Source organism: Eulemur rufifrons, chromosome 10 (assembly GCF_041146395.1).
Source record: "Eulemur rufifrons isolate Redbay chromosome 10, OSU_ERuf_1, whole genome shotgun sequence".
Lineage (NCBI taxonomy): Eukaryota > Metazoa > Chordata > Mammalia > Primates > Lemuridae > Eulemur > Eulemur rufifrons.
The window spans coordinates 15,740,333-15,768,137 of NC_090992.1; the positions used below are offsets into that span (position 1 = coordinate 15,740,333).

At 51.4% G+C, this 27,805-nt stretch overlaps 2 protein-coding genes across 3 annotated transcripts in view; one reads left to right on the forward strand and one right to left on the reverse strand.

The window, feature by feature from the left end:
• The window catches only part of KCNIP1 (potassium voltage-gated channel interacting protein 1), a 304,488-nt gene that overhangs the window by 269,789 nt on the left and 6,894 nt on the right, over positions 1-27,805 (reverse strand). The window lies entirely within an intron of this gene.
• KCNMB1 (potassium calcium-activated channel subfamily M regulatory beta subunit 1) lies at positions 4,940-14,636 on the forward strand. The gene is made up of 4 exons (XM_069484222.1): positions 4,940-5,000; positions 8,339-8,496; positions 9,925-10,096; positions 14,316-14,636. Exons 2-4 carry the CDS (start codon positions 8,363-8,365, stop codon positions 14,583-14,585), a joined length of 576 nt encoding a protein of 191 aa, XP_069340323.1. The 5' UTR covers positions 4,940-5,000; positions 8,339-8,362; the 3' UTR covers positions 14,586-14,636.

Below are 27,805 nucleotides of genomic sequence, written 5' to 3' on the forward strand. Positions count from 1 at the left end.
GAACCACTTCCTTACCTGAGTCCTAAGTGGCATTGTTTCTGTTCTGCGTCCCACAAGCCCCAGCAACAGCGCTCTCTCGCTCTCTCGCTCTCTCTGTCTCTTTCTCTCTCCAAGGTGCAAATCCAGCCTGGGGCAGGGCTAGGAAATTGCCAACCTGTTGTCAATTCCACTTCTATGGCTTACCCACCTCTGTCCCCTAGCACTGGTCCTCAAACTCTATCATAGATACAATCTCCCTTGTAACCTGTCAATTCATGAAAAATGACATGTGAGCGTGGTGTGGTTCTGGGGTGGAGAGTGAAACAGGTCTGCAGAGGCCTACTCTGCGTTCCACGAAACACAAACAGGCAGGTAAGCCAGCCCCACTCCTAAATAGCCAACAGCTGGCTTTGATGAAATCCACTATGGGTTAGCCACAGAATGAACACTGCACAATCCTTTAGAAACAATGTTTTATGGCATGGGAAAATGATTACAATGTTCTGTTACGTGAAAAAGCAAGAGCTTTGTTTGCAAATACTGAAGCACAACCACAGCCAACCCCTGAGATTCTGTGTTATTTCTCTGGATGCCAGACATGTGACAGTGAATAAGAACAGTCACAGTCCCTGGTCTTGGAGCGCTAATGCTGCGGTGGGGAGACGTGTTCCGGAGGATGCCCATGGATAAGTGTGAAATCGCAGGGAGAGGAAGTGCTCTGCGGGAGATGCACGCAGGGCTTTGCGCATGTCGACTCAGAGTGTAGACCTGGTCCAGGAGGCGAGGAGAGAGGCTGAGGGGACGGGGTCCCATGGAAGGGGAAGAGCTCACCAGGAGGCAAGGACAGGGGCAGCGTGTGCTGTGGAAGGAGCGGGCACTTGCGTCCTTTGTGTGTGTCTGGAAGGACACACGTGCTCTCACCAGTGACTCTCTTTAAGCACTTCGTCTTAGCTTCTCCCTGCACTTCCGTATTGTCCAGCTGTCCCACAGAGCCGGGATGATTTTGCAGTAAAGGAAAGGCAGGAAGAAACCTGACCTTACGGTGCAAACAGACAGCATTCTTTACTTACCTATGCTCCTCCTTGTTTCAAAGAGGATTTCCAAGCTGCAATTGAAACAATTGTTGGAATTACACTAACAACATCACAGGCTAAAATGCCTTGTCATTAAGTAAGAGAAATGAGGCCAAGGGAAAAGACAGTAGCACGAGTCAGGAGAGAGGAGTGGGGTGTCCCTCACACAGCAGGGACAGCCTTATCCTGTTCTTTGCCCTGCCATTTCATTCTAGCGTCGGCAATTAATTTTCCTGTTCTTATATTTTGTCTGCATTGTTATTTCCTCTGCCTTTTATTACTCTCTCTCCCTTAAAATGCATCATTTTCCTTTCTGTTTTGCATTTTTGCTGTTTTGAAAATCCAGCATCGCTTCTCCACAGGACGGGCCGTGTCTGAGTCGACTCGGGCAGTGGTGTGTTCACAGACTGCACACAGTAGGTGCTCGAGTGTCCGGACTGAGGTGACGCACACCCTTCCCCGCGGCACTCAGCCAGGGACGTGCACTCAGCGGGGGCTCCAGAGCCACTTGCCAATTTGATTTATGGGGCCTATTATCCCAAGTGTCGGCAGAGAATAGGTATCGCTTCCAAAGGGCTGAAATAAATAAGTGGCTGCGTGATCCAGAAAGGGTTACAGACTGAGGTGCGGGGTTTCGCAAAGCAGCTGCAGTGGAAGTCATAAACACCGGCCTTCTTGAAATTTGTTCCTGTGCGAGTCAGGGGGCAAGCGAGTGGCAGGGATGGGCTGCGGAGTCAGCGGGCACAGGTTCAAATCCAGGCTCCGTTGCATCACATGCTAGGGCGCGACCTTGGGAGAGTCACTTTGCCTTTTGCTTTCACAGAAGGAACAAGGCCTTTCGTGGGGACTGTGAAGAAGAACGTGTCCGTGTATGTGCATGCACATGCATACGCACATGCCTGTGTATGTGGCTGCCCTGGCACATAGTAGGCGCTTAATAAACAAAAATACCCTCCTATATTACTGCGCTTCCGTTCCATTGGTGCAGCAGGGTGTGACCTGACATAAGATAGATTAGAGCATTTCCAGATTTCCCCATAACACTCCATAAAGTAGTCTCGGGCTTTTAAATCCCCACTGGTTTACTACTCTTACCAACACAGTAACAGTCCCATTTTTAAATCACTTACAACGTTCCAGTAACCACAGCTGCATAACAAATTACCCCAAAATGTAGTGGCATGAAACAGCCATTTATTCTGCTCATGATTTCGAAAATTGGGAATCAGAAAGAGCACAGAGGGGGCTGCTCGTCTCCGTTCCACGATGTGTGGGGCCTCAGCTGGGAGACTCGCAGGCCGGGGCTGGGATGGTCTGATGAGAGATGCTGGATGTTGGCTGAGACCTGGGAAGGGGCTGTCAGCTGGAACACGTGGCCTCGGCTGCCTATACCGTGGTGGCTGGTTCCCAGGGGAGGGTCCTGAGAGTGCCCAGCGGAAGCTGTATCCCTGTCCATGACTCAGCCTTGGAAGTCACGCAGTGGCACTACTATTCCATTCTACTGGCAAGACAGTTACAAAGCCCCACCCACGTCGAAGACATAAATGCCTCTCTTGGTGGAGGAGTGTTGACGTCACATTGTGAAAAGAGCACATGGGATGAGATGTATGTTCAAAAATACAATCTCCACACTATGCCTCAGGTAGCTTAGGTGAGCTCTCAGTCCTCAAAAAACACTGAGGGTCTAGGTATAATCATCTCCATTTTAGAGATGCACAAACTGAAGCTCAGAGAGGCAAAGTATTAATAACTTGCCTTGGGCAATTTATTTAACCTCTCTGAACCTCAGTTACCGCCTCTATAAAATGGGTGGAAAAATCTCTATGTCAGTAGATTACTGCAAGCCTACAGTGTTATTACCGTAAGGAGTTGCTGGGAGGTTGGAGTCCGAGAAGGTGTTTGATGATCTGACACCGCGTAGCAATGCAAAGCATCAGCAAGCACCGTCGTAGCACTGTTACTGCCTCACCCTCCACCTCCGGCCATCGGGCACACACAGCCTCAGCCAGCAAAGGACCTGGGTTTTCATCCACACACCCTTGAGAGCAAGGCTTGTCAATGCGTTTTGATCGTGGCTCACTTACGTGCAGCAGAAGTGCTCAGAAACCACCCTCCCTACCTGTTCCCATCTTCCAAGAGGAAAAGACCCTTAGGAAGAATGCTAATGATTGTTTATAAATGCCAAATAATGTGTAGCCCTTAATAATCATTTAGTGGATTATGAGCAAGTCGTGCTTTGGGCATATGACTACCTGAAGGTGGCAGTCAGTTGCATTGCGTATCTCTCTCCCGAGGGAGCGGGAGGGAGGGCTGGTGTTTCTGGATTAGCTCACGTGCCCCAGGAGGACGCTTCTGGCTCTTGAATGGACCAAGGATTATCCGTGGAAAATTACTCTTCTGAGGATTAATTCCGCATCTGTGTCCCTCATTGTCAACCCACCTGCAAGGTCTGAGGCTGGTCTTAAGAGCCCCCCTTGTGCTGTGGTGCCCATTAAACAGACAACATACTCTTCAGTTAATATGATTCAATTAGGGAAGGGGTGGGAGAAAGGCACTGAGGCTCGAGAGGGTGTCAGGGAGGCCCGAATGGCGGCTCTCGGCCCTCAGTTCCTGCCTGCTGGACATCTCACAGCGGCTGGAGCAGGCCCGAGGGAGATGCTGGAGCTGCAGCAGGGGTGGCGGGCCTGCACCCACCTCCCTGGGGGAGGGGCACTCGGAGTGACCTCCAGACCTTCAGGTGGCAGGTGACTGTATAACAGAGGCAGGCGTTAATGTCTCAGAGCAGCGCCAGGGACAGTAGGGACAGCCCAGGCTGTGCTGTCTGGAAGGGCCAGCCTTGAATCCGGCTCCAGCTCACAGAGCAGAGCAACCCGGGACCAGTGACTTCAAGCTTCCAAGCCCCGGATTCAGTTCCTTCATCCGATCGTTGGGTGAGGTCAGGGCTAGGGATGTGCTAACCCTCCGGTGTCATGCCTGATACTTAGGTGTCTCAATACCCAATTTGTTTTTGTCACTGATTTTTAATCCTGACAAGATCCACTTTACAGAGGAGAAAACAGACGGACACCCAGAAGCATTTCTTTGCCTATAAATGCTGATGTTCATCTGTCTTATGGACAGGAACAAATCTCTGCCGTGCGCCCAAAGCATGCTTTGACAGTCTCTGGGAGCCCCCCGCCAAGCAGGCTGTGCCTGGATCTTGCTGGCTGGAAGCAGCCTCGGAGCTCTTACTACTCCCAGCTTCAGCCCACTTGGTCCTTAAAAGGCGGGTTTTCTTCCCTTGTTATAAACCCCCACCATCTCTGACCCACGTCACTACCTGAAACAAAGTTAAGTTTTTAAAACTCCAGTAGCACACGTGAGAAATCTGAGGCCCAGAGAGGTGGCATGACTTGTCCAGGGTCACACAGCACATAAATGCCAAAGGCAGGAGGGTTTAGCGGCTCCAGAGTGGATACACCAGGGGTTGGTGACAAGCCCAACCCCTCCAGCTCGACTCCTCCTCCCGTCCCCACGCCAACAGAAGGAAAATGATTTCCTATTCCTGGCTTCTCTGCCAGCCCAGACAGATCGAGTGAGGAAGAAATATTTCCACATGGACCAGGCTGGTCTTTTGCAGTTTCTCAGTCTGGCTGTCTGTCGTTGTTTGAAATCTGTTTCCCATGAGACCCTTTGGAAATGCAGGTGCAGGGGCCTGGGTAACAGCTGCCACCCTCAGGGCTGGGTACCTGCTCTCCCAAGTCTGTGTCTCGAGGCTGTGTGCTCAGACATGACCATGTTTGGGCATAGAGGCTCGTCCCAGATGAGGACCAAAGGCTGCTTCCCTGGAGACGGGCTGGGAGGCCAAACTTCCTGCTGGAGTTCCGCAGCCTCTTTTGGGGTGGGGGCTGGGGGCGAGGCAGAAAGAGACGTCTGCTGGCCGAAAATCTGCAGGGCACCAGGGAGACTGTGAGTACTGCGCCCAAGAGCACTTGGGAAGTGGTTTCTTCAAAGACTGGGGGCCGGGGGGAGCACTGCGGGGAGAGCAGCCTGTGATGGGGCCGAGAGGGGGCAGGTGCTAGCAAATCCCTTCACCTTCGGGGCTGCCCGTCAGGATGCTGGGCCTGTCGTCTGCTGGCCATCCAGGGCGTGGCTCAGTGGCCAGATCACTCTGGTGGCTCAGTGCCCCGGCCCTCCAGGTCCCAGCTTCCAGAGGGGCCGGAAGGCAGCAGCCTGGGGATCAAGATCAGTCCTGGCCCTTGTCCCCAGTGGAGGGGTGGGGCAAAAAATAGACTGGGCAAGAGCAGTCCAGACTTCTGCTCCAAACTGTCAGGCTTTCCTTTGTTAATAACAATAGCTAATATTTATCAAGGGCTGATGCCGGCCGAGGCACAGGATAGATGCATTGTACTTGATATATCATTTGATCTTCATCAGAACTCTCTGAGGCAGGTACTTTACTCTTATTTTTCAGTCACATGGTTGCTAAGTGGCAAAGTCAGGATTTGATCCCAGGTCTGATGACCTCAGAGCCCTCCCTGCCCCATACCCCACCAAACTCTTAAACGCTGTGCTCTATTCCCTGTCCTTCTAAGGAAAAGGATGTCAACCTAACTATCAGATCACCCAGGACACTCCACAATCTCGCCTCCCTTTGCCTTCTCCATCTTTCCTAGATCCATCTCAGACCTCGACTGACCTTTCTAAATGGGAAGATACAGCCAAAAAGTCCAGAGATGTTTAGAAACCCTCAAAACTTGGAAGTTCTTCTTGGAGTCTAACTGAAACCCCTCCTGCTGTAGCTGAAACCCATTTTTTCCTGTCCAGGCCTCAGGGGATATCAACAGTTCCCATCGTTCTTTTTGTCTGAAGGCTCTCACTGAACCCCAATTCCTCACCCAAGTCTTACATCTAAATAGGACCCCATGGTCTTTATCACGACTCTACAAACCCACTCACTTGGTGTAGGCAACAGTCTTATCAGAGCAGTATAGACAGGTGGGACCTGAATAAGCCGTAGGTTCCAGATTTTCTGTGACAGGGAAGCCTCCTCTCTCCTTCCTCCTGAGTTCCCAGGGCTCCCGCCTTCACCAGCCTCGGGAGTCCCGGGGGCTCTGGGAGGACATAGAAAACCATGCAGTGGAGGAGGCAGCGCCCTGGGAGGTGGGGGCCAACTCGCCAGGAAGGGGCGGTCGTGCCAAGGGAAGCCCCCGACTCCCCCAGCAGAGAAGCGGGTTTGCTGCGTGCACCAGGCCGGGCTTCCTCGTTGGTGCCGAAGGACTTGTGTCCCACAGTCCCTGGGGTGTGGCCAGGTGACAGTGAGCCGTGAGAGTCCTGGGCATGTGGGCTGTTGGGGCCTTTCGCGCATCTCCTGATGACCCCGTTGCCTTCCCTGTGAACACGGGGACGCGCTTGTTAATGGCACCAGGTAGAAAAAGGCGCAGGCTCTCCCTGCCCACGAGATCTCAGAACAGAAGGAAAAGGGTAAAAGGGGCTTCGGCAGAACATCTTTCTTCGCCAGGGGAATTTTTTGCTCACTTGTGACTTCGTAAGGTTTCCATTAGAAAGTAGGGGAACCTCGCCTCCCGGTGCCCCAAAGGAGGGAGGAAAAGCTGTCACTGGATGTCATCTCTGTGGATCCAAAGGGGAGGCGGGCCATCTCCCCGGGAGGCCGTGTCCTCGGTGCCTGACCGTGGACGTGGACTCTCCGCTGTAGGACGGGGGCTGGGGTGGTTGGGCTGTGGGGGAGGGGTCAAGGATCTCTGGACATTTGAAACAGTCCGATATTTAGGAGAGAAGCCTGAGCAGAAAGTAAAGCCCTTTGCTGAAAAACCCGTTGGACGAATGCCTGTCTCCCAGGCACTCACTGATTTATAGAAATAGTGGGTCTATTATGATACTTCAGGGACCTGGCAGGGAGAATAAAGACGCCTCTGATATCTGGCTAAAATTTCCCCTAAAACAAGCTATTATAGAGAAAGAGTCTCGTGGTCCTAGTATTTTTGGTAGGAAAAGTCTCTGGTTACCTTAAACAAACAAACAAAAGCAACAACAAAGTAAGTTACCTACAGGCCCTAGGACAGCTGGCAGAAGGCACAAAAGAGCCACAGGACGGGCCGCAGCTGGGCAGCTTGGTGGCCGCAGGCCTCAGGGATTGAGGGGCTGTCGCACACTCCTGGGAGGGCATCTGGGGACCCGCCAGGGGAGGGCGGGAATCTTTGCTTGCATTGGGGTCGGGGGGACACCCAGAGGGGCTGAGCCAGAAGACAGGGAAAGAGGAAAGTCACCAGTGACTTCCCCCATTCTGCTGTGGCCCCAGGTGGCTTCAAGTCCTGGAGCAAGACGGCAGTCGCTGAAGCCACCACCATGTCTTCTTTCTTTGCTTGGAACGGGGAGTGGCCCTTACAAAAAACCTGAATGTGGGGAACCTCCTGCCTCCCCTACCAACCTATGGCTGCCTTGTGAGGCCCTGCTCCCCGCTCTCTGCCTGCTGCCGGGCCAGCCCTGCTGTGAGACTGTTTCTTGGCAGAAAGTCTCTGCCCAGTTTCTCTGTAAGTGTCCTGGGAGAAAGTGCACGGATGATCCACCTGCGCTGTTCGTTTATTGTATTCGTTTCAGTGGCCCTTGTAATAAATGACCGTCAGCTGATAGCCCCAAACAACAGAAATTTAGTCTCATAGTTCTAGAAGCCAGAAGTCCAAGATCACCAAGGTGCTGCAAGGCTGCACTTCCTCCAGAGACTGCAGGGGATGACGCATCGTTCCTTGCCCCCTCTAGCATCTGGTGGCCACTGCCCTCCCTGCCTGGGACCACATCGCTCCAATCTCTGTCTCCTGGTCATATCACCTTCTTCTTTTCTTCTGCGTCTCACCTCCCTCCTATCAGGACACTTGGGTTTGGGTTTAGGATCTACATGAATAATCCGAGATCATCTCCCCATCTCAAGACCCTCAACTTAATCACTTCTGCAAAGTTATTGCCATATGAAGTAACACAGAGGGAGAGATGGACCTTAGAATTCCAGGGACTAGAACATGGACGTCTTGGGGTCCATTACCGAGCCTGTCAACACTGTGTGACCTACAGCAAGCCAGTTTCCTCTCTCAGCCATGGGTCCATCGCAATTGCCTCCCGGAGCTGGTGGAAGGCTTACCCCAGGGCAAAAAAGCCCTCTGGAAGTTGCAAAGCTCCACATATAAGTAGGAGTGATGATGACATTTGAGTGCCCTCCCCTCTCACCTGACCTTCCTTCTGTGGACTGGGGTCACCTGAGCTGATCTCACTTCTGTTTGCCTCTGTGGCCCTAGAAATGACTGCTGCCCCCAGTGGACATGGGGAAGAAGCTGGTGATGGCCCAGAAGCGGGGAGAGACTCGAGCCCTTTGCCTGGGTGTGGCCATGGTGGCGTGTGCTGTCATCACCTACTACATCCTGGGCACTGCTATGCTGCCCCTCTTCCAGAAAAGGTACTGAACCTTCCAGGCCTGCACCCCCAGCTCTCCCCTAATGGTCTAGAGTCTGCAAGGAACCCAGCCTTTTACATACCCCTGCCCTAGACCCTCACACCGGCAGGACGGTTGAGACAATGCTCATTCTTAGGTTCAAGGGTTCAGGCGTAGGAAAGGTGGATGGACTGAGCCCCGCTGGGCTGAGACTCTGGGACCTGGTGGTAACAGTCCCAGGCCACCCTTCTCACAAGAAGTCACAGGGGATCAGAGCAAACGCTCCAGTGCAAGTTTGATCCCAGGAGGAATCAGAGAATTGCAGATGTTTACAGCTCATCTGCACAGTTCTCTCCCCTCTGAAACCTCCCAGTCAGGGGGGCATCCAGCCTCCTGATGAATATCTCAAGCGATGGGGAGCTCACTACCTCACTGGACACATCATTTCATGTTTGGGCTTTTCTGCTATGTAGGCAGTGTCTGCATGGAGCCGGCATCTGCTCCTCGGGAGCTCTGCTGAGGAATCTCAGCGAAGGTTCCCTGCCCTTTCTCCCTGACGTGTCAACCACTTGAGCCTTTCAAGAAGAGCTGTGAAATTCCTGATTCATGTTCTGTTTGGAACAAACACACTCAGTACTCTCAGCCTGTCCTTAGGATGTCTCAGACCCCTCCTCTGGGCATGTTCCAGCTGCTCACAGTCCCTCCTGCCTGGCAACAGGCCCCGCAGGATAAAAGGGCGGTGAGTCACAGTTGATTCACTTGTGCGTTATGAGCTGTTGGTCTTTCCTGGCCTGCTCCATCATCATGTTTTACAACAGCAGAGCAATTCCAGGCGGGACCCTTACCCCGGTCAGGCACCACTCGGAGTGTCTCCACCATCTTCCCACCTGGCTCAAGTCGGGCCCCTCCTATGTCTGCTTCTTTTGGTAGAAAGAGCGGAGATTCAGAAGCCACTTGGACCGAACTTCAGGTGCTTAGGCCTTGGAAAAGTCATCTGACCTTTCTGAGCTTCTCTTACACCTCTGTACGATGAAGATGATGTGTCTAAGAGAATTTCAGTCCTGGCTGTTGAGCACAATCACTTCTGGGAGCTTTGTAAAAAATGCCAGGGCCTGGGCCCAATCACCTGAGAATTCTGATTCGCTTGCTGTGGGGTGTGGCTTGGACATGGGAATCTTTTTAAAAGCTCCCCAGGTTTTTAGATGAGTTGCCAGGGTTGAGAACCACCTATGTGCATGATGTCTAAGACACCCGCCTCCACTCACCAGCTCTGATATTCTGGCTCCTCCTTGTGCCCAGGGACTCTGGGTCACGTGCCTTCAGTGCTGCATGCTCATGGCAAGGTGAGGGCCCAGCCTTGGGTCTTTTTAAAAGGACCTAGGGGATCAGGGGTTCAAACTGGGTGCCCTGACTGTCACTCAGTTCTGAGATGTGCGTGTGTTGTCTCCCCAGTGTGTGGACCCAGGAATCCACGTGCCACCTGATTGAGACCAACATCAGGGACCAGGAGGAGCTGGAGGGCAAGAAGGTGCCCCAGTACCCATGCCTGTGGGTCAATGTGTCAGCTGTGGGCAGGTGGGCTGTGCTGTACCACACGGAGGACACACGGGACCAGAACCAGCAGGTAACCGAGCTGGGAGGACGGGTACACATCCCTGTGTCCCTGACAGGCATATGAGCCTGCTCTTAGCTGCTCCTGTCCCCGGGGCTGGGAAAGATTAACCCGCTTGTCCAGGGTCTCACAGCTGGAATGAGGTCAGGCCAGCCCTAGCTTCCCGGTATCAGAGTCAGACAGAATCTGCCACTGAATCTGCCACTAACTGGCTGTGCCACTCACCCCTCCAAACCGTTCCCACTAATGCCGCACCTTCAGGTGCTGTTATAAAGTCAGAGACACTGCACAGAATGTGCCAGGCTCCATGCTGGGTGGACGGTGGGCACGCAAAGGAAGCAGCACTTGGTGTTACTGCTTCCATAATATAAACTGAATCCAGTGAGAGGCCAGGCCAGAGCTGACCCCAAGGAGTGGAACCCCTGTGACTCCCCAGGAAACCAGGGACGCGGGGCTGAAATAACCTCCATAGACAAACGTTTAGCGTTTCCCATCCTCACCTCCCAGCATCCCAGCACCCTCCACTCAGAAAACCAAAATTCACCACCATATCCCTTCCTAAAGGAAATGCAAGTTGGCTCATTTCCTTCCTTCTTGCCTGCCTTCCTTCCTTCCTGCCTTCCTGCCTTTTATTCAACAGCAGTTGAGCACTTCCCGTGCCAGGGCTGTAGCACTCAGGAGCAGAGAGCTCATGCATGAGTAATACCTAGTTGAGGTGGGGGCATTGGCACCCTAGAGAAGAGCAGAGAAAGTTACGGGGTTAAAGGGGAGAGCGATGTTTTCCAGCTGTCACTGAGGTGAGGTATCATAGAGGCTTTTGGGTGTGGCTCCTACAATCAGGCCTGGATGCACAGGAACATGCAGGGTGTGTGTGTGGAAGGGGGTCACATGGAAGGGGTGCATTTGAAAGGGGGTGCACATGGAGGGGGTGAACATGGAAGGGGTGCACATGGAATGGGGTGCACAGAGAAGGGGTGCACAGGGAAGGGGGTGCACAGGGAAGGGATGCACATGGAAGGGGTGCACATGGAAGGGGTGCACATGGAAGGGGTGCACATGGAAGGGGTGCACAGGGAAGGGGTGCACAGGGAAGGGGTGCACAGGGAAGGGGTGCACAGGGAAGGGGTGCACATGGAAGGGGTGCACAGGGAAGGGGTGCACATGGAAGGGGTGCACAGGGAAGGGGTGCACATGGAAGGGGTGCACAGGGAAGGGGTGCACATGGAAGGGGTGCACATGGAAGGGGATGCATATGGAAGGGGTGCACATGGAAGGGGTGCACATGGAAGGGGGTGCATATGGAAGGGGTGCACAGGGAAGGGGATGCATATGGAAGGGGTGCACATGGAAGGGGGTGCACATGGAAGGGGTGCACATGGAAGGGGTGCACAGGGAAGGGGGTGCACATGGAAGGGGGTGCACAGGGAAGGGGTGCACAGGGAATGGGATGAACATGGAAGGGGTGCACAGGGAAGGGGGTGCACGTGGAAGGGGTGCACAGGGAATGGGGTGCACATGGAAGGGGTGCACAGGGAATGGGGTGCACATGGAAGGGGTGCACATGGAAGGGGGTGCACAGGGAAGGGGGTGCACAGGGAAGGGGTGCACATGGAAGGGGTGCACATGGAAGGGGGTGCACAGGGAAGGGGGTGCACATGGAAGGGGTGCACATGGAAGGGGGTGCACAGGGAAGGGGTGCACATGGAAGGGGGTGCACAGGGAATGGGGTGCACGTGGAAGGGGTGCACAGGGAATGGGGTGCACGTGGAAGGGGTGCACAGGGAATGGGGTGCACAGGAAAGGGGGTGCATAGGGAAGGGGGTGCACATGGAACGGGAGCCCTAGAACAAGGCATGGCACAGGGAGGGGCTGGGTGGAGACTACAGAAAATGACCATGATGGAGCGTATATAGCTGGAAAAAGCTACAAAGACAGACTAAAGTCTGCTCCCAGGGGACCTCGACTATCAAACCACGGAACTGAAATGTGAGCATGTAAGCCGAGACATCTCAACTTGGGTTGTGCATTAGAACCACCTGGGGATGTTAGAAACAAAACCAGGGTCCCACACCAGACCCACCGGAGCAGAAGCTCTTTGTGGAGCTCTGGGTGACTAAGGTTTGGCATCACTGCAGTGAGCCCCTGGAGGCAGGAGCAGAGCGGTACGAGGAAGACAGCAGCAGCCGTGGGGGTTCTGGTACTGGACAGAGAGGCTGGGGCCACAGCAAACATGTGGGCCTGTGGCAGGGAGAGATGCTGACAGTCGGAGTTTGGTGGCTGATGGGATGAGAATGGGCAGGGTGCCTGGGGTGGGCGGAGGCTGTGGGATCCCGACAGAGCTGGGGGGTGAGCGGGGAGAAGTGGGCCTGTGAGGGTGGGGTCAGACCCATTCTGTCATCGCCAGTGTGACTCAGCCCCACCAGGTGGAGAGAGAGCCTCAGGGCCCACCCGAATTAGCTCCTACTCATAACGCCTGCCTCTTTTTTGGCATTCAGTAGCAATTGCCAAGGTCACACAACTCAGAACTGGTGGTTGAACCCTGGCCTGTCTGGCTCCACAGCCACACCTTAGCTGAAGGGGCTGAGCTACCTAAGGTCACAGTTAGTGGCACTGGGGATACTTGGCCCAGGCCCTCCAGCTCTCAGCTCAGGCCTCTGGATTATCTGCTACTGAGGATCCGGCAGTGCCCAACAGCTCTGAATGCCGTATTCCTCAGGAGTCAGCTTCTCCCCAGCCTCAGCTACTCCCTGGCTGGCTGGGGCCCTATATCTGCATGCAGACATCATTTCCCAGGCTGTCAGAACCACGCTGCAACCTCCTCTGTGATGCTGGACTGAATGTCATCAGGACAGGCGGCTTTGGGGGTGGGGCCTCGTTCAAGTCCAGGGAGTAACCGAGACCTGGAGAGAAGCTGGCTCAACGCTTGCCATTTGGGTCTCACTTTTACCCATTTTGATCCTGGATATGATTTCACTAAGGCAAAATTAAGTGCGTGAAGGAATCAAAAGGTTCTCAGAATTAAGTGCATATAGAAGTCGCGCATCCCTGGGTTCCACCTTCAGGGGCTCAGAGTGAGTGGGACCGTGTGTACAGGCAGCCCTCCAGGGCGTCTGCTGCAGGTGGTCTGGGGGGGCCACACTTGCAGAACATTTCCCAGAGGCTCATGCCAGCAACGTTCAGCCCTCCCAGCACAGAACAGAGATACAGCCGGGAAATGCACTCCGTGCCTTCTTTGCAGAACTTTCCAGCTGGGCCTCGTCTGAACAGGCCAGAAATTCCTAACAACAATGATCAGTGTCCGAATGAAATGTGTCCCATGGTCTGCCTGCACAAAGCTCCTTTGTGCATTCCCTCCTTCCTTTGGACCCCAGCGTCAAATGCTGGCTTGCCAAGACGCTTTGTGTGGCTCACAGAGGGTTACACCTCAAAGGGTTTCAATCTGAATTTTTGCCCACATTTTAAAATTATGAGCGTTCATGTTAAAATCTGGTTTTCTGACTTCTCTTGAAATGTCGGAGGTCCGCTACCGTGGATCTCCTGGGCGGCCTGGTGTCCGTTGTCCAGAGAGAGCGGTGACGGCCAGTCTGGATGCGGCTGGCTCTGTTTTGTCAGGCCTCACCACTCGCTGGCAGTTTCCCCTGGCACCAAGGCAAGTGTCAGTTGGCACCTGTCACCTCATTGCCTTGCCTGCTTCGCTTGCTGACATTACGTGCACAAGCCCTGTAGGCAGCTGAGCACACGACCTCTGTCCTGAATCCACCGTGTGCGAGCCCACTGGCCTGTGTCCCAGCCCACTGGCCTGTGTCCCCACTAGTTTCCTTAGACAGTTATGTGTGAAGTCCTTCGCTAATAATATCCTTTGAAGACAAACTTGCTATTAACTCATTTAAGTGATGAGGTATCAGGGCTCAGAAAGGGTGAGCAATTTGCCTAACATCCCGCAGCCAATAGAAGCAGAGCCAGGACTGGCGCGAGGGCCCCTGTGTCCAGGTGTGCAGCGTGTACACTGAGCAGTTCCAGGGCCGCCGTCCACACAAACAGCACGAGGGAGAACGCGCCGTCCGGCCTGCGCAGTCGGCAGCCTGCCAAGCTCTAGACAGAAGTCCCGACTCTCATCGGGGGCCCGAGACGAAGCTGCATTTTCCTGCACTCCATCCATCCCAGGCCCTCACCCGTGGGCCCTGAGAGACAGGGATCTTCAACCTTGGGTGCTGTTGCTTCCCCCCCACAGTGCTCCTACATCCCACGCAGCCTGGACAACTACCAGCTGGCCCGGGCCGACGTGGAGAAGGTCAGAGCCAGATTCCACGAGCACCAGGTTTTCTACTGCTTCTCGGCGACTCGGGAGAATGAGACCAGTGTGCTGTACCGGCGCCTCTACGGGCCCCAGGCCCTCCTCTTCTTCCTCTTCTGGCCCACCTTCCTGCTGACCGGCGGCCTCCTCATTATCGCCATGGTGAAGATCAACCAGTCCCTGTCCATCCTGGCGGCCCAGAAGTAGACCCATCTATGCCACACCACGCCCAGGCCACAGGGCAGGGGTGGGTCCCCAGGGCTGCCCCCCACTTGCATCTCCATGCCCCTCCCCCTCCCCTCCCCCTCCCCCTCCACTCCATCCTGTCTTCTATTGCCTGCTTGACCTGTGGGGAATCACTTTGTTAAGTCATTTCCTGCTCAAGAATGTGCAATGGCTCCCTAGTGCCTTGGAGGACATAAGGCTGGCCAGTTGTAGCTCTCCATTACCTGTCCCCAGTCAACTGACTCATACCTGTTTTCTACTGTGTCACTGTGTACCCCACAGACAATGACGATTGTTGCCTCTGTGCCTATGATCTCCCTGTTGGCTCAAAGGGCTGCCCGTTCCACCCAAGTAGCTGTCCTTGGCAGACCTCAGTTCCTTCTTTGAATTCCATAATAAAAACAACAGCAGCTCCCGTCTACAGAGCACATTGAGACTATTGCTTTTTTAGAGTATACTAAGTGCTATAGACAACATTTTCCAACACACAGAATAACAAACAGCTTTAAGGAAATGCACCAAAACACATCAAAATATTAACAGTGGGATGGTGGTTAATTTTCATTTTCTCCCATATCCTCCTTTTTATACTTAGTAGTTTTCTAAACTTTCAACAATAGGCAGATTGTATTTTGTTTGGTTTGGTTTTAATCAGAAAAGCAACTGTAGATGCTGTTTTGGCAAACAGCATTTGAAAGGGTGAGTCCCCCTCAGAAAGGACACGAGGCTGGGTCCTGGGGTGGGATCAGGCGCCAGTCAGCTGTTGGGAACATGGGATCCTAGGAGCGCTCTCTGGAGGAAAGACAGTCTATAGGCCGGGATTTGTGATTTCCATTGACGGGGAAACACTCGGGTGCGGACCTGCTGGGGGAGCCTGTGTCAGACTGGGAAAGAGTGAATACGGAGGCAGCCGTCACCTTGGCCATTCCAGGAAGTTTTCCCAGTGATTCTCCAAGTGTGGTCCTGGGACCAGCAGCATCAGCGTCCCACGGAGACTTGTGAGACACGCAGGTTCTCAGGCCCCCATCCCAGCCCTGCTGAGCCGGAACTGCTGCGTGGGTGGTGGCAGGGACCCCAGTGGCGCTCACGTGGGGAGTACGCGCCCCGGCACCAGGCTTTTCTGACTGGACAAGTGACTCCTCCACAGGGAAAGTCCTAGCTTGGGGCCAAGTGAGGCTCGTGTCTCTGAAGTTCCTTCCAGTGTTGTGATCCTAAGACGCTGCCCTTGGTTTTGAATCCTGTCTCCACCTATGCCAGATTTCTTCTCTCTGATTCTTAGTTTTCTCATCTATAAAAGAGAGACTCCTCCTTTTGGGTAGTTGGGAGGGCTGAGTGAAGATCTGGCACATAGTAGGTGGCCGAAATGGAAGCTATTGTTAATCACAGTAAGAAGTGGTAAATACTCAGAAACTTCTAGAAGAAATTATACTATTCATAACAATGTTATCTAGCACATACTGGTGCTTATTTATTATGTGCCTGGCACTGTGCTAAGTAGTTTGCCTTGCAAAAATTCAGGGAGATGCTACCGAACCTGCTTCATAGATGAGGAGACGCGATGTAGGACAGCAGTTAAATACGTGGACTTGGGATGTGCCCTGTCTGGGTTCACATACACAACCCTGCCATTCATTAGCTGGGTGGCCTTGGGCAAATAACTTAACCTCTCTGTACCTCAGTTTCCTCATTTGAAAAGTAGGAACCAGTGATAATATCTCCCTTACAGGGCGGTTGGTATCAAATGAATTACTATGTAAATTTCCCAGGACAGTGACCAACACATGGCAAGTGTCATATACGCCACCGTGAAAACATGAGGCTCTGGGTGACTGGCCAAGGAGCTGGGATCAAGCCTGGTGCTGGGTGACTCCAGAGCCTGGTACCTCAACCACAGTAGTCGAGTAGCTGAAGGGCTGAGGGACGCAGCCACCCAAAGCCACAAGGGCCAGGCAGGGAGCACATTGCATTCCTGGAAGCCAGGGTGCCCACCTGCAGGGTGGGGGTTCCCAGGGGAGGGCCCCTGGAATCTGCACCCGCATCTGCCACTTCCAGCCAGGGATCCCTGCTGCGCACCTGTGCCCTCCCGCTTCTTCCCGGGTAGACCTCGGTTCCAACAGGAGGCAGGTCACCTTCCCTCAGCGTTTTTCCCTTCCGGGGTCAGGGAAGTCTCAAGGGTCCTCTGAGCCTTCTAAGAAAGTCCGAACTGTGATATTGTCCTACAGTTCTGCAAGCTATTACATTGGGGGAAATGAGGTGAAGGGTACGTGGGATCGCTGTATTATGTCTTACAACTGCAAGTGAATCTACAATTATCTCAAAATTTTAAGGTAAAAAAAACAAAAAAAAAAAAAAGAAAGAAAGAAAGAAAGAAAGAAAGAAAGTCTCAACGAGGGGTCTGACTTAAAGGTCCTACTTTGCACACGGTTTCCATGCGTTTGCATTTGGGACCAAAAAACATGGAAGCTCAGAATATCCAAACAGCTCCTGCAGGGGAAAGGCCATGTTCCTCTAGAAAAATGAGCATGTGATGATGCCTAGCCGCCACTGCCACGTGCATTATTAATGATGACCTTCATTTGCTTGAGACAAATGTCCTCCTCCTGTCAACAGAGACTGGTCTTCTTCTGTCCAATACCACACCTGTCTGCTGCTCACAGAACCTCATGCACAGGATGAGTGTGAAATAATGGGCATTTAGGTGTGATGGAGTCAGACACTGTGAATAGTATTGTTCGGAATGATAGCTTCCCGAGTCAGTTGCGTTTCACCATCTTTGCTTTTCCTCTCATGGGCCGGTGACCCACAGCTGGAGAGGTGCACCGGCACCACTTCCTGTGCACCCTCCCCCAGAACTCAGACCGCACGGTGCCGAGCAGAGGCAAGGGGCCCCTGCACGCCAGACTGGGGGTGGAAAGTCCTAACAGTGGGACATCCTGATAGTGCCAGGCCTTGGACAAAGTTTCAGCTCATCCGCTCAAGCCACAATTAGAGGGATGAAAGAAAAGAGGGTACCTTCTATTTTTGAAGATCTGAGAGGGAAAGATTCCCCTTCACTTTCACGCTGTATCTACTCTCCGTAAGCGGAAGCGCCTGCCTTCCAGGAGCTTCGCATCTTCTTGCCGTCCTCCCTCCCTGCCTCTCGCCAGCCATTATGAAGGGCTTCCTTCTTCGCAGTGAAAAACCCGAGTTATGCAGATTTTAAATAGTGCAATATAAGAATATGAATACAACCCTAACTTTTGTGACTTACTGAAATGACAGAAGCTCCCCCTGTAAATCAACAATTCATCCAAAATTTCTCCTCATTGCAAAACTCCTTGGGTCGGTGGATTGCAAACTGCATTTATTCTATAGCTCGTTGGCGTGCAGGCCGGTACTCAGAATATTCAGTGTCCTTTAGCGTTGGGCCAGCTTTGGGATTCCTGCCTAGGCTCACTCGAGAGCCGAAGGTAGCGTAGACAGACCCTGACCTCCCATAATCTCCATCATCCCATACCAACCTCCCCCGTTCTCAGCACGCATAAAATAAAAGCAGGGGCTGGCTAAGCAAGTGCGGCTTCGAGACACTCCTGCTATCCCACGGCCAGCATGGAGCCCACCTGTGCCGGTTCTGGAGCCCTTGCTGTTCCGCTCCCCTTCGATCTCACACATTCAGATACAAACTCTTATTCGTCAGTAAGACAGTAAGGATCATCTAGCACTTCCCCACTTTCTATTTGGTGCTTGAACTCTCTGTGGTATCATAGAAAGACATTTGGTCTTTAGCACAGAACTCCTGAAAGAAACCTTTGGAATTTCCTGAGTGATGGGGTGACAGGAGCATGTTTTGCTCTAATGAGGCGACTCTCGCTCCAGGGTGGGGGCTGCTTGGCAGAAGGACCACGCCTTGAGTCAGGGGAGAGGGGCTGGAGGCTGAGTTGAATCACCAATGGCCAATGATTTAACAATCATGGCTACATAATGCAATCTCCATAAAAATCTCTAAATGATGGGGTTTGGGGAGCGTCTGGGTTGGGGAACACATTGAAGTGCTGGGAGAGGGCGTGGAATCTTTGCACCCCCCCCACCTTGCCCTGTGTATCTCTTCCATCTGGCTGTTCCTGAGTTTTATCCTTTATAACAAACTAGTAACATTAGGCAGAATGTTTTCGTGAGTTCTGTGGATCATTCTAGCGAATTATCATACTGGAACGGAGGGGAGTCGTGGGAACCCCCTGTTGGTCAGGCAGAAATGTGGGTAGCCAGGGCACCCTATTTGTGACTGGTGTCTGAATGAGACAGTCTTGTAGGGCTGAGCCCTTAATCTGTGGGGTCTGGGCTAACTTTGAGTAGTTAGTGTTAAAATTGAATCAAATTGTCAGGCACCCAGTTGGTGTCAGAACTGGTTCATAGCAGGAGAGAAAAATTCTCTCACTTGGTGACAGAAGTATTGTTGGGAAAAACTCCCTCATACCCTCTCTATGACATTTCTCTTTAAGGACAATCTGCAGCGACACCTCTTTGGGTGAATAATACATTAGAACTAGATGTAGCCACTTCCATTTTGGAATATATGTAGCTAATCAGTCCCCATATAAGACTCGGTCATTCCTAATAGTAACAAGAACTAACATTTATTGAACACCTACCTGTGTGCCAGGATCTGGGCCAAGCGTTTGCAGGCCCCACTCATTTAACAGCCTTTGAGGTCATTATTAGTGTCTCCATTTCATCAATGAGGAAACTGAGGCACAGGGAAGGTATTCAACTTGCCCCAGGTCAGAAGTTAGTAAACAGCAGAGCTGGGATTCAAATCTAGGCCGTGTGGCTTGAGACTACTCTCTAACCACTTTTTAGTCTCTACCCCATATCAAAAGTGAGAAGTGCTATTGTGAATTGTGCTGTTATAAACATTTGAGTGCAGGTGTCTTTTTTATAGAATGTCTTCTTTCTCCTTTGGGTAAATACCCAGTAGTGGGATTGCTGGATCAAATGGTAGTTCCACTTTTAGTTCTTTGAGGTATCTCTATGCTACTTTCCATAGAGGTTGTACCAGTTTACAATCCCATCAACAGTGTATGAGTGCTCCCACTGATAAAATGTGGTATATGTATACCATGGAGTACTAGTCAGCCATAAACAAATGGTGAACTAATACTGCTTGTATTATCCTGGATGGAGCTGGAGAACATTCTTCTAAGTGAAGCATTGTAAGACTGGAGAAACAAACACCACATGTACTCACCATTAAATTGGAACCAATCGATCAACACCTATGTGCACACATGGAAATAACAATCATTGGAAATCAAGCAGGTGAGGGGGGGAGGAGGGGATGGGTAAATTCACACCTAATGGGTACAACGCACACATTTGGAGAATGGGCATGGTACAAAAGCAATTTGTGTAACCAAATTGTTTGTACCCCCGTAATACTCTGAAATTAAAAAAAAAAAAGTGGAAAGTGCTGAGCAGCACAAGCTCAGCACTGAGACGGTGTTAGATGCCTCTGTGCACCTTCCCACAGAGCCCAGCTTCTCAAAATGACGCCCAGGGCCACACCTCAAGAGTCAATAGATGTGGGGGTAATGCCCAAGTGCAAGGATCTGGAGCAGCCCTGCGAAGGTTCTGCTGTGGGCACTGCCGAGACTGACAGGGACCATGAGGTCAGCTGCCAGCTGCCTGATTCCACGACCTCCAGCCCACGGCCCAGCACACGCCCAGCTGGAACCCGGCTCGCTGTGGCTGCAGCTGCCTCCGACTATTCACTCCAATCTGTTGTTGATCTCTGCTTTCCTTTCCAAGTGACCCCAAACCCTTGGTTTACTGGTTAACGGTTAATCCACTCTAGACTTTGTCCAGGAATCGACAGCATGCTCATTTATATATAGCCTTAGAGACTCTCCTAGTACCATTAATAAAAATTGGGCCATGTGACACCTTCTTGGCCTATAACTAAATTTTCTGTGACTCTGCTGGCCACGTGCTCTCATTCCCTCTGTTGGGTCTTTCTAACCTGTGGAATCGAAATTCCCTGAGCCTCAATCCAGAAGCCCATTGATTTGAAGCAGCTGGAGCCATCGGAAGAGCTCCTGACCCCACGTGAGCCTCTCGGCCACGCTGGGCCATTGCACCCGGTTCGCAGATATCCCCCGTTGAGGCAGATGGGAGCGAACGGAAAGAAAAGTGACGTGTCTGAGGTCTGCCCCAAGCAGGCTCGGCCGCTATTTATTTTACTCTCTCTCAGGACATGTCTTAAAGGCCTTTTTCTCATTCTTACCCTTTTTGGGGGGTAAGTTTCAGATAAGTATGACATTATTCTTACTGCCCTAAACTACGTTTTTGTATTTGTCTTTGGAGAGGGAACCTGCAGGGAGGAAAGCTCAGAAAAGCAAGAGTTGAGTCCGGAGTCCGGCTTGCCTGTGACCTCGGGCAGTTCATTTCAAGTCTCCCCGAGTCTCAGTTTCCTCCACTGGAAAAAGAGCGTCACATGGTTTGTTTCATAGGGGGCTTGTGACGATTCTGTGCAATGCTGGACGCGAAGTACTCAGCACAGTGCCCGGTGCATAAAAGATGTTGCACAAATGTCTTTTCTCTCTTTGAGCAAGTGTGTCTTCTCCCACCGAAAATCCAGATTCTTTTCTCTTTGGGCTCAGAGAATTCTGCACTGCCACCTTTTTCTCACTAGCAACTTCTCACCCCTCTGTGTTGTGGGTGTGAATGAGGACTGCCTTGCCTCCCTCTCCATCCGTTTCTAGCTGTATTCTGTCTTAAAAATGTCTGCCAGGCCCAGACTGACAGTCTTTGCTTTGAACTTTCTTGGATCTACCTGTATAAACTTAATTCCTAAGGAAAAGCAGTCCCGCCCCGAGGGCCACAGGCTTGCCTCACTGGACCATGCCAGGGGTCAAAGGACTGGTTCCTTGAGAGTCTACTTCATGGGAGAACCATTGCCCATGATAATAACAGGTCTGGCAGAATAATCCTCCCAGTGTGAGGCAGGGAACCCCCTTGGCAAGGAAATCAGGCTTAATTGGAAATTAAATTGCTTTTCCATGCCAACTGCAGGATGCCTATATCCACAGCTAATGCATCAAGGTGATGCCTTATCTCAAGGAAGCCAGTGGGAACAGAGCGGCTGCATCAGCAAAACTGCAAACTTGTACCTGATGCAAAGAATTTTCTTTAAAGTGCAACTTGAACCCTTCAGGGGCCTCGTTTTGCATTTCAGTGTTTACTGGCTGCCTTCTCTGTGCAGGTTCTGTGCCAGGACCCGGAGTTACGGACACCAGTGGGACTGGCACTTCACCGTAGCAGCTCCCGGGCCAGTGGCAGGAAGAGAAAGGTGCAAGCGAAAGATCCCAAAGCCACAGCACTTTGCTTAGTTATCCTGGGCTGAGTAGCTCGGAGAGGTGGAGAGTGTTATGAATAGACTCATGGGTAAGAATTTGATTTCAATATTTGACACTGATACTAACAGTTCGACACATTCAAGGGTGTGCCAGACTCTCCGCCAAGCCCTTTACACACCTTCATCTCAACGTCCAGGGAACTGCAGGAGACAATGCACAATGATTTTCATTGTCCCCATTTTACTGATGAAGAATCTGAGTCTTAGGAAGTAAGTACCTCGCCTAATGTCACTATTGCCCAATTAATAGACAGTGGGACTGGGATTCGGACTAAGGTAAATTCATACAGATCCTATGCCTATAAACACTATACCATATTGCGCCTTCACTCCTCCAGCTTTTTATCTGGGAAATGCCCAGCTATGGTACAGAAGAGCTGCAAAATTCTGGGCATACATACCTTTCACCTCCATTCACCAGTGATTATCAGTATTTTGTTGTATTTGCACTCCCTCTCTCTGTGTGCATGTGTGTGCATGTGCATGCATGTTTGTGTGTGTATTTCTGAACCATCTGAGAGTCAGGTTCAGGAACATAAGACACAAGACTGGTTTGGAAACCATGTGGGGACCAGTTTGGCAGGAGGAGGACGTGCATGTGGAACAGGCAGCGGGCAGAGACTGTGGGGCTCACGGGGAGGGCAGGCCTGGCAGTCTGGGGTACACTCTAACACCAAGTGGACAGTCAGTGATACAGCAGCAGCCAAAGCACAACTTTTACTGTTGGTATTCAGAAAAATTATAAAATTAAAGAGGTATATTCAGCGAATGAAATCATTATAGTTTCTGATTAAATATGGGTATTTATTGAAGGCTATTCAGACAATGCAGAGAAGTATCAAGAAGAACTTTAAAAACTGACCCTTAATCCCAGCTAAAACCCACACTAATACTTCAGTTTCTTTCTTTTCTAATTTTTCTTTGTCCAGACACACATCTATTCACAGATTAGGACCGCATTGGGCATACAGTTGTTTCTCCTGCTTTTCTTGATACTATGCAGGAGCATTTCTGTATGTTACTAAATAGTCTTTAAAATAATTTTTCAAATTTAGTATTTTTCCATCAGGAAAATGATGGAAAGGTTTATCTAATGCACTATTTTTTGACTGGCACTTAGACTGTCTCTAATTTTTTACAATTATCAATAATGCAATAACACCATGATGGACACCTCTGAACGAGGTGTGTGCTGAAAGTCTGTGTGCACATCTCTGGTGATTTGCTTACAATAGATTTCCAGCAGGAGGGCTGGGTCAAAGGGTGGGGTGGACCATCTCTTTGTGCGGCCGTGGCGTGGAGGAGGTGGCAGGGGAGAAACGGGGGGAAGCGCAGTTTGCAGGCTGCGGCAGCAGAGCAGGTGAGACACGGTAAGAGTTTGGACTGCAGGGACGGCGCTGAGAACGGAAAGGGAGTGACAAAAATTGTAGAGATCTAATATACTGCGTGGGGACCATAGCTAATAAGACTGTATCATATACTTGAGATTTGCTAAGAGAGTAGATCTCAAGTGTTCTCACCATACACACAAAGGTAGCTATGAGGAGAGATGGACATGTTCATTAGCGTGACTGTAGTAATCAGTTCACTATGTATGTGTGTATCAAAGCATCATTCTGTACACCTCAAAAATAGACAATTTCAATAAAAATTTGAAAACCCAAAACCAGGTAAGAAATGTGCCCTGCAGCTGCAGCGGCAGTACGTGCTACGCAGGGAACCAGGAGATGTGGGGGAGTGAGGAGGAGGAGATGTGAGTGGAGGTGGGGGGAGTGCCAGGGGAGACTGGGTGGACAGTGTCCAGCGCCTAGACTGAGGGAACAGTGACTGCGAGGACCCTGAGGTTGAGGAGCTGAGTGTCCAGCAAGAGCAACGTGGCCTGGTGTCGGGGGTAGGTCACCTGAGCAGGATAGAAGAGAGGGAGACAAGAGGAGGGGGACAGAAATGCGGACCACAGATCCTGCAAAGCCCATAGGCCACCAACTGGTGTCTGCATTTGACTCTAAATGTGTCAAGAAACCACTGGAAACAGTTTTCAGCAAGAGGATTATATGATCCGTTTTGTATTTTAAAAATACGTGAATGGCCCATGTCTGGGTGAATGGATAAACGCATTGTGGTCTACACATACAATGGCACTTTGTTCAGCCGAAAACAGGAAGGGAATTCTGACACATGCTGCAACATGGATGCACCTTGAGGACATCGTGACAAGTGAAATAAGCCAGGACAAACACTGCTCATGATGGCACTTGTATGAGGTACCCAGAATAGTCAAATTCATGGAGACATAAAGTAGAACAGTGGCTTCCAGGGGCCGGGGGAGGGGAATGGGGAGTTAGAGTTTAATGGGTGCAGAGTTTCAGTTTTGCACGATGAAATGGATGGTGGTGATGGTTGTACAACATGTGAATATACTTAATGCCACTGAACTTTACATTCAAAAGTGATTAAAATAGTAAATTTAATGATAATATATATTTATTAAAATAAAAAATATGGAAAAGGGTGCTCTGCAAAGAGTTATCTATGGGGCCATATTAGTCCACTTGGGCTGCCATAACAGAATGCCACAGACCGGGTGGTTAAAAAACAGAAATTTATGTCTCACAGTTCTGGATGCTGGAAGTTCAAGTTGGAAGTCCAAGATCAAGGTCTGGGGAGGGTTCTCTTCCAGACTTGTGGTTGGCCACCTCCTCACCATGTCCTCACGTGGCCTTTCCTGTGTGTGTGCAGTCCTGGTGTCTCTTCCTGTTCTCTTAAGGACACCAGTCCTGTTGGATCAAGGGTCCCACCCTTAACCTCATTTAGCCTTAATTACCTTCTTCAAGGCCTTATCTCCAAACACAGTCACATTGGGGATCAGGGCTTCAACACAGGAATTTGGGGGGACACCATTCTGTCCATAACAAAGGGTGACAGTGCTGAAGAATTTGATGGGGAGTGCTCTTTGGTACTGCACATGGTCTTTGTAAGTCACAGTACTGGCTTTGTGATGTTGGCAGATTATTCAACCTCTCCAGGCCTCCAGTTGGGAACAAAAGTGGGTAACTCACAGAGATAGGGCTGGACTGGGTATAGAAATCCTTCTAAAGCCCCTAGCAAATAAGTGGCCCCCAATGGATGGTGGCAATTGTCATTCCTCTTATATTTCCTGTTGAGTTTATAGTGACAGCCTCTGTTTCTGGACTCATGAGGCACGGGCAGAGTTAATCAGCACGAGGATGTGAGTCGTTCTGCAATCCACTATGCTTTGTGGCTTAGAGACACCCTGGGCTGCAAGTGACAGCCGGTTCCAAGCTGATGTTTGCAGATACCGAGCAGCAAGCCTGGGCTTGGCCCGGCCTGCCAAGCACAGATGGTTTGAAAAATGTCACCCACGCTGGCCCAGGGTTAATCAAAAGATTACAGAAGGAAAATTGGGGTAGGATAACACCAGCCTCTCAGATGCAAGCCCCCAAAATCACAGCTCCCTACCTGACTTCTGCCCAATCCTCTCTTTAGCATCCAGCCAGAAATGAGAATTGGCCCTGCTAGAAATGAGACTGGAAATGCTTGCTGGGCAGGGTTTCCTTTCTCCTCCTGCCTCCACGCAGCCTCAGCTGTCGGGCCAGCTCGCACACACTGTTTGCTGTCTGACTGTAAGAGGTGACCTGTGGATGATGGTTTGGGTTGTGGCTTGGGGGGCTCAGGTCCTGGAGAGCTTTCTCCTGAACTGGGCTTCTTCAGTCAGGATGGAAGCCCTGAAACTTTGATTTCTGAAACAAGAGTGTCTGTTACCTCTTGGCCAAGCTGGGAAGGAATTAGTTTTGTCTGTGTTGCCGAGTATCATCCTGGACCTGATTTTTAGGAATGGAGGGTGTGTAATGGGGGTGTGCTGGGGAGGGTGGTAAAAGCCAGGACTTGGAGACAGACAGCCCAGGCTTCCAATTCCCACTCTGCTCCATGCTGGCTGTGTGACCCCAAGACAGGCCCTTCCCCTCTCTGAAGCTCAATCTTCATGTCTGCGAGTGGGTTAATCAGAGCTCTCCACCTTCTTGGGTTCTCATGCACATCAAACAGAAAGGTGGGTGCAGAGCGCTTAGGCAATGTTGGGCACACAGCAGGTGCCACCAGTAGAACACATCAGATTTAAGGCAATCTTGTTATTCACTCTTAAAATTCCAAAGCTAAAAGGTACCTTTGATATCAGCAGGTCCCTCATTTTAGAGATGAAGACACTGAGGCCCAGAGATGGGAAGCCATTTGCTCAGCGCAATGGATGAAATGTGCGTGAGTCCCTCTGAAATGCGGGTGTTGAAAGCCTAACCCCCAATGTGATAATATTTGGAGGTGGGGCCCTTGCGAGGCGATTAGGTCATGGAGGTGGAGCCCTATGGGACGGGATTAATGCCCGTATAAGAAGGGGCCAGAGAGCTAGCTCATTTTCTGTCTTCCATTGAAGATACAGCAAGAAGATGCTGTCTATAAACCAGGAAGAGGGCCCTCGCCAGAACCCACCAGGCTGATGATCTAATCTCAGATTTGCAGCCTCCAGAATGGCGAGAAACAGTTCTGGTTTATAGGCCACCCAGTCTGCAGTCTGTGGTTAGAGCAGCCTGAATGGAATAAGATAGCGATTAAATGTAAGGATTTGCACTAAAACCCAGGTCTGGCTCCAAAGCTGTTACTCTTTGTACTTCGAAGAACACCGAATGGAATCTTGGTGGCTTGAGCCAGAGAGGACCGAGGTTGGCTTTGTGTTCATGGTCCTCCCACCCTCACCTGGACAGAGGAGGAAGGCTTTCTTCTGCCCCTAGACTGCAGGTGTGTGAGCAGAACAAGGAGAGTCACTGGTGGTGGTAGATGGCTTCCCTCGAATCTTTTTCCAGAGTCCTGGCTGCTCTTTCCTCCAGATGGCCCAGGGGGGCCCGTGCAATTCCCTCATCCCTGCCTCCTCTCCCCGAGAGCTCCTCTCCCCACCTCTGCCCTTCTGGCTGAGGTGCAGGTGGGCATTGGGGAGGAGCCCCGACCTGACCTGAGCACCTGGCCAGCAGCAGTGGGTGGGCAGTGTGGGCCCACCTCTGAGGGGCAGTGCCCAGGCAGAGCACAGAGGATGGCATGAGAATGGGGACCAGGCCCTTGGTCTTGCTTGCATTGACCCCCATCTCATCTAGATCACTCTGGCCGGTCACTGCTGCCAAACTCCAGCACAGAAATTCAGAACAGGGAGATGGGGAGTGGGAGGCTCCAGAACTAGCCCAACAAAGAATAGACCTCGAGAAGGGACTCCAGCCATAGGGCCGGATGCTGCTAGGCAGGGAAGCACGGACGCATCACTTATTCAACATGCATCGGTTGTAGGTGCTCGAGGCACTGAGGCGATTCCCACGTGGTGAGTGCTTTTGCAGGGCTCCCATCCTCTCGGGAGTGGATGGCCAATAAGCATACAAACAGCTATATAAAAAGGATAATTTCAATTGTTGACAAATGTTTTAATTACAGAATTTGTCAACATCTAGGTAGGAGCAGGGAAGGGACTTGACCCACAGAGACTGGCTTCTTTCAGCTCCACCTCTCTTTTCCTGGCTGTAAGTCCAAGATAGGTCAAGTGAGAAGAGAAGGGCAGGGAGCTTGGCTTTACCGGGCAGCTGTCATGTGCCAGGCACTGTCCTGCCACGTGCACCGTCTTGTTCACTCTCCAGTAGCCCCATGAGCTGGGCAATATTGGCCCCATTTAGGGGAGGACACAGACTCACTATGGGGAATAGCTGGCCCAAGGCTGCCCCACTGGGGAATGGCAGGATTTGAACCCAGGTCTGTCTGGCTCCAG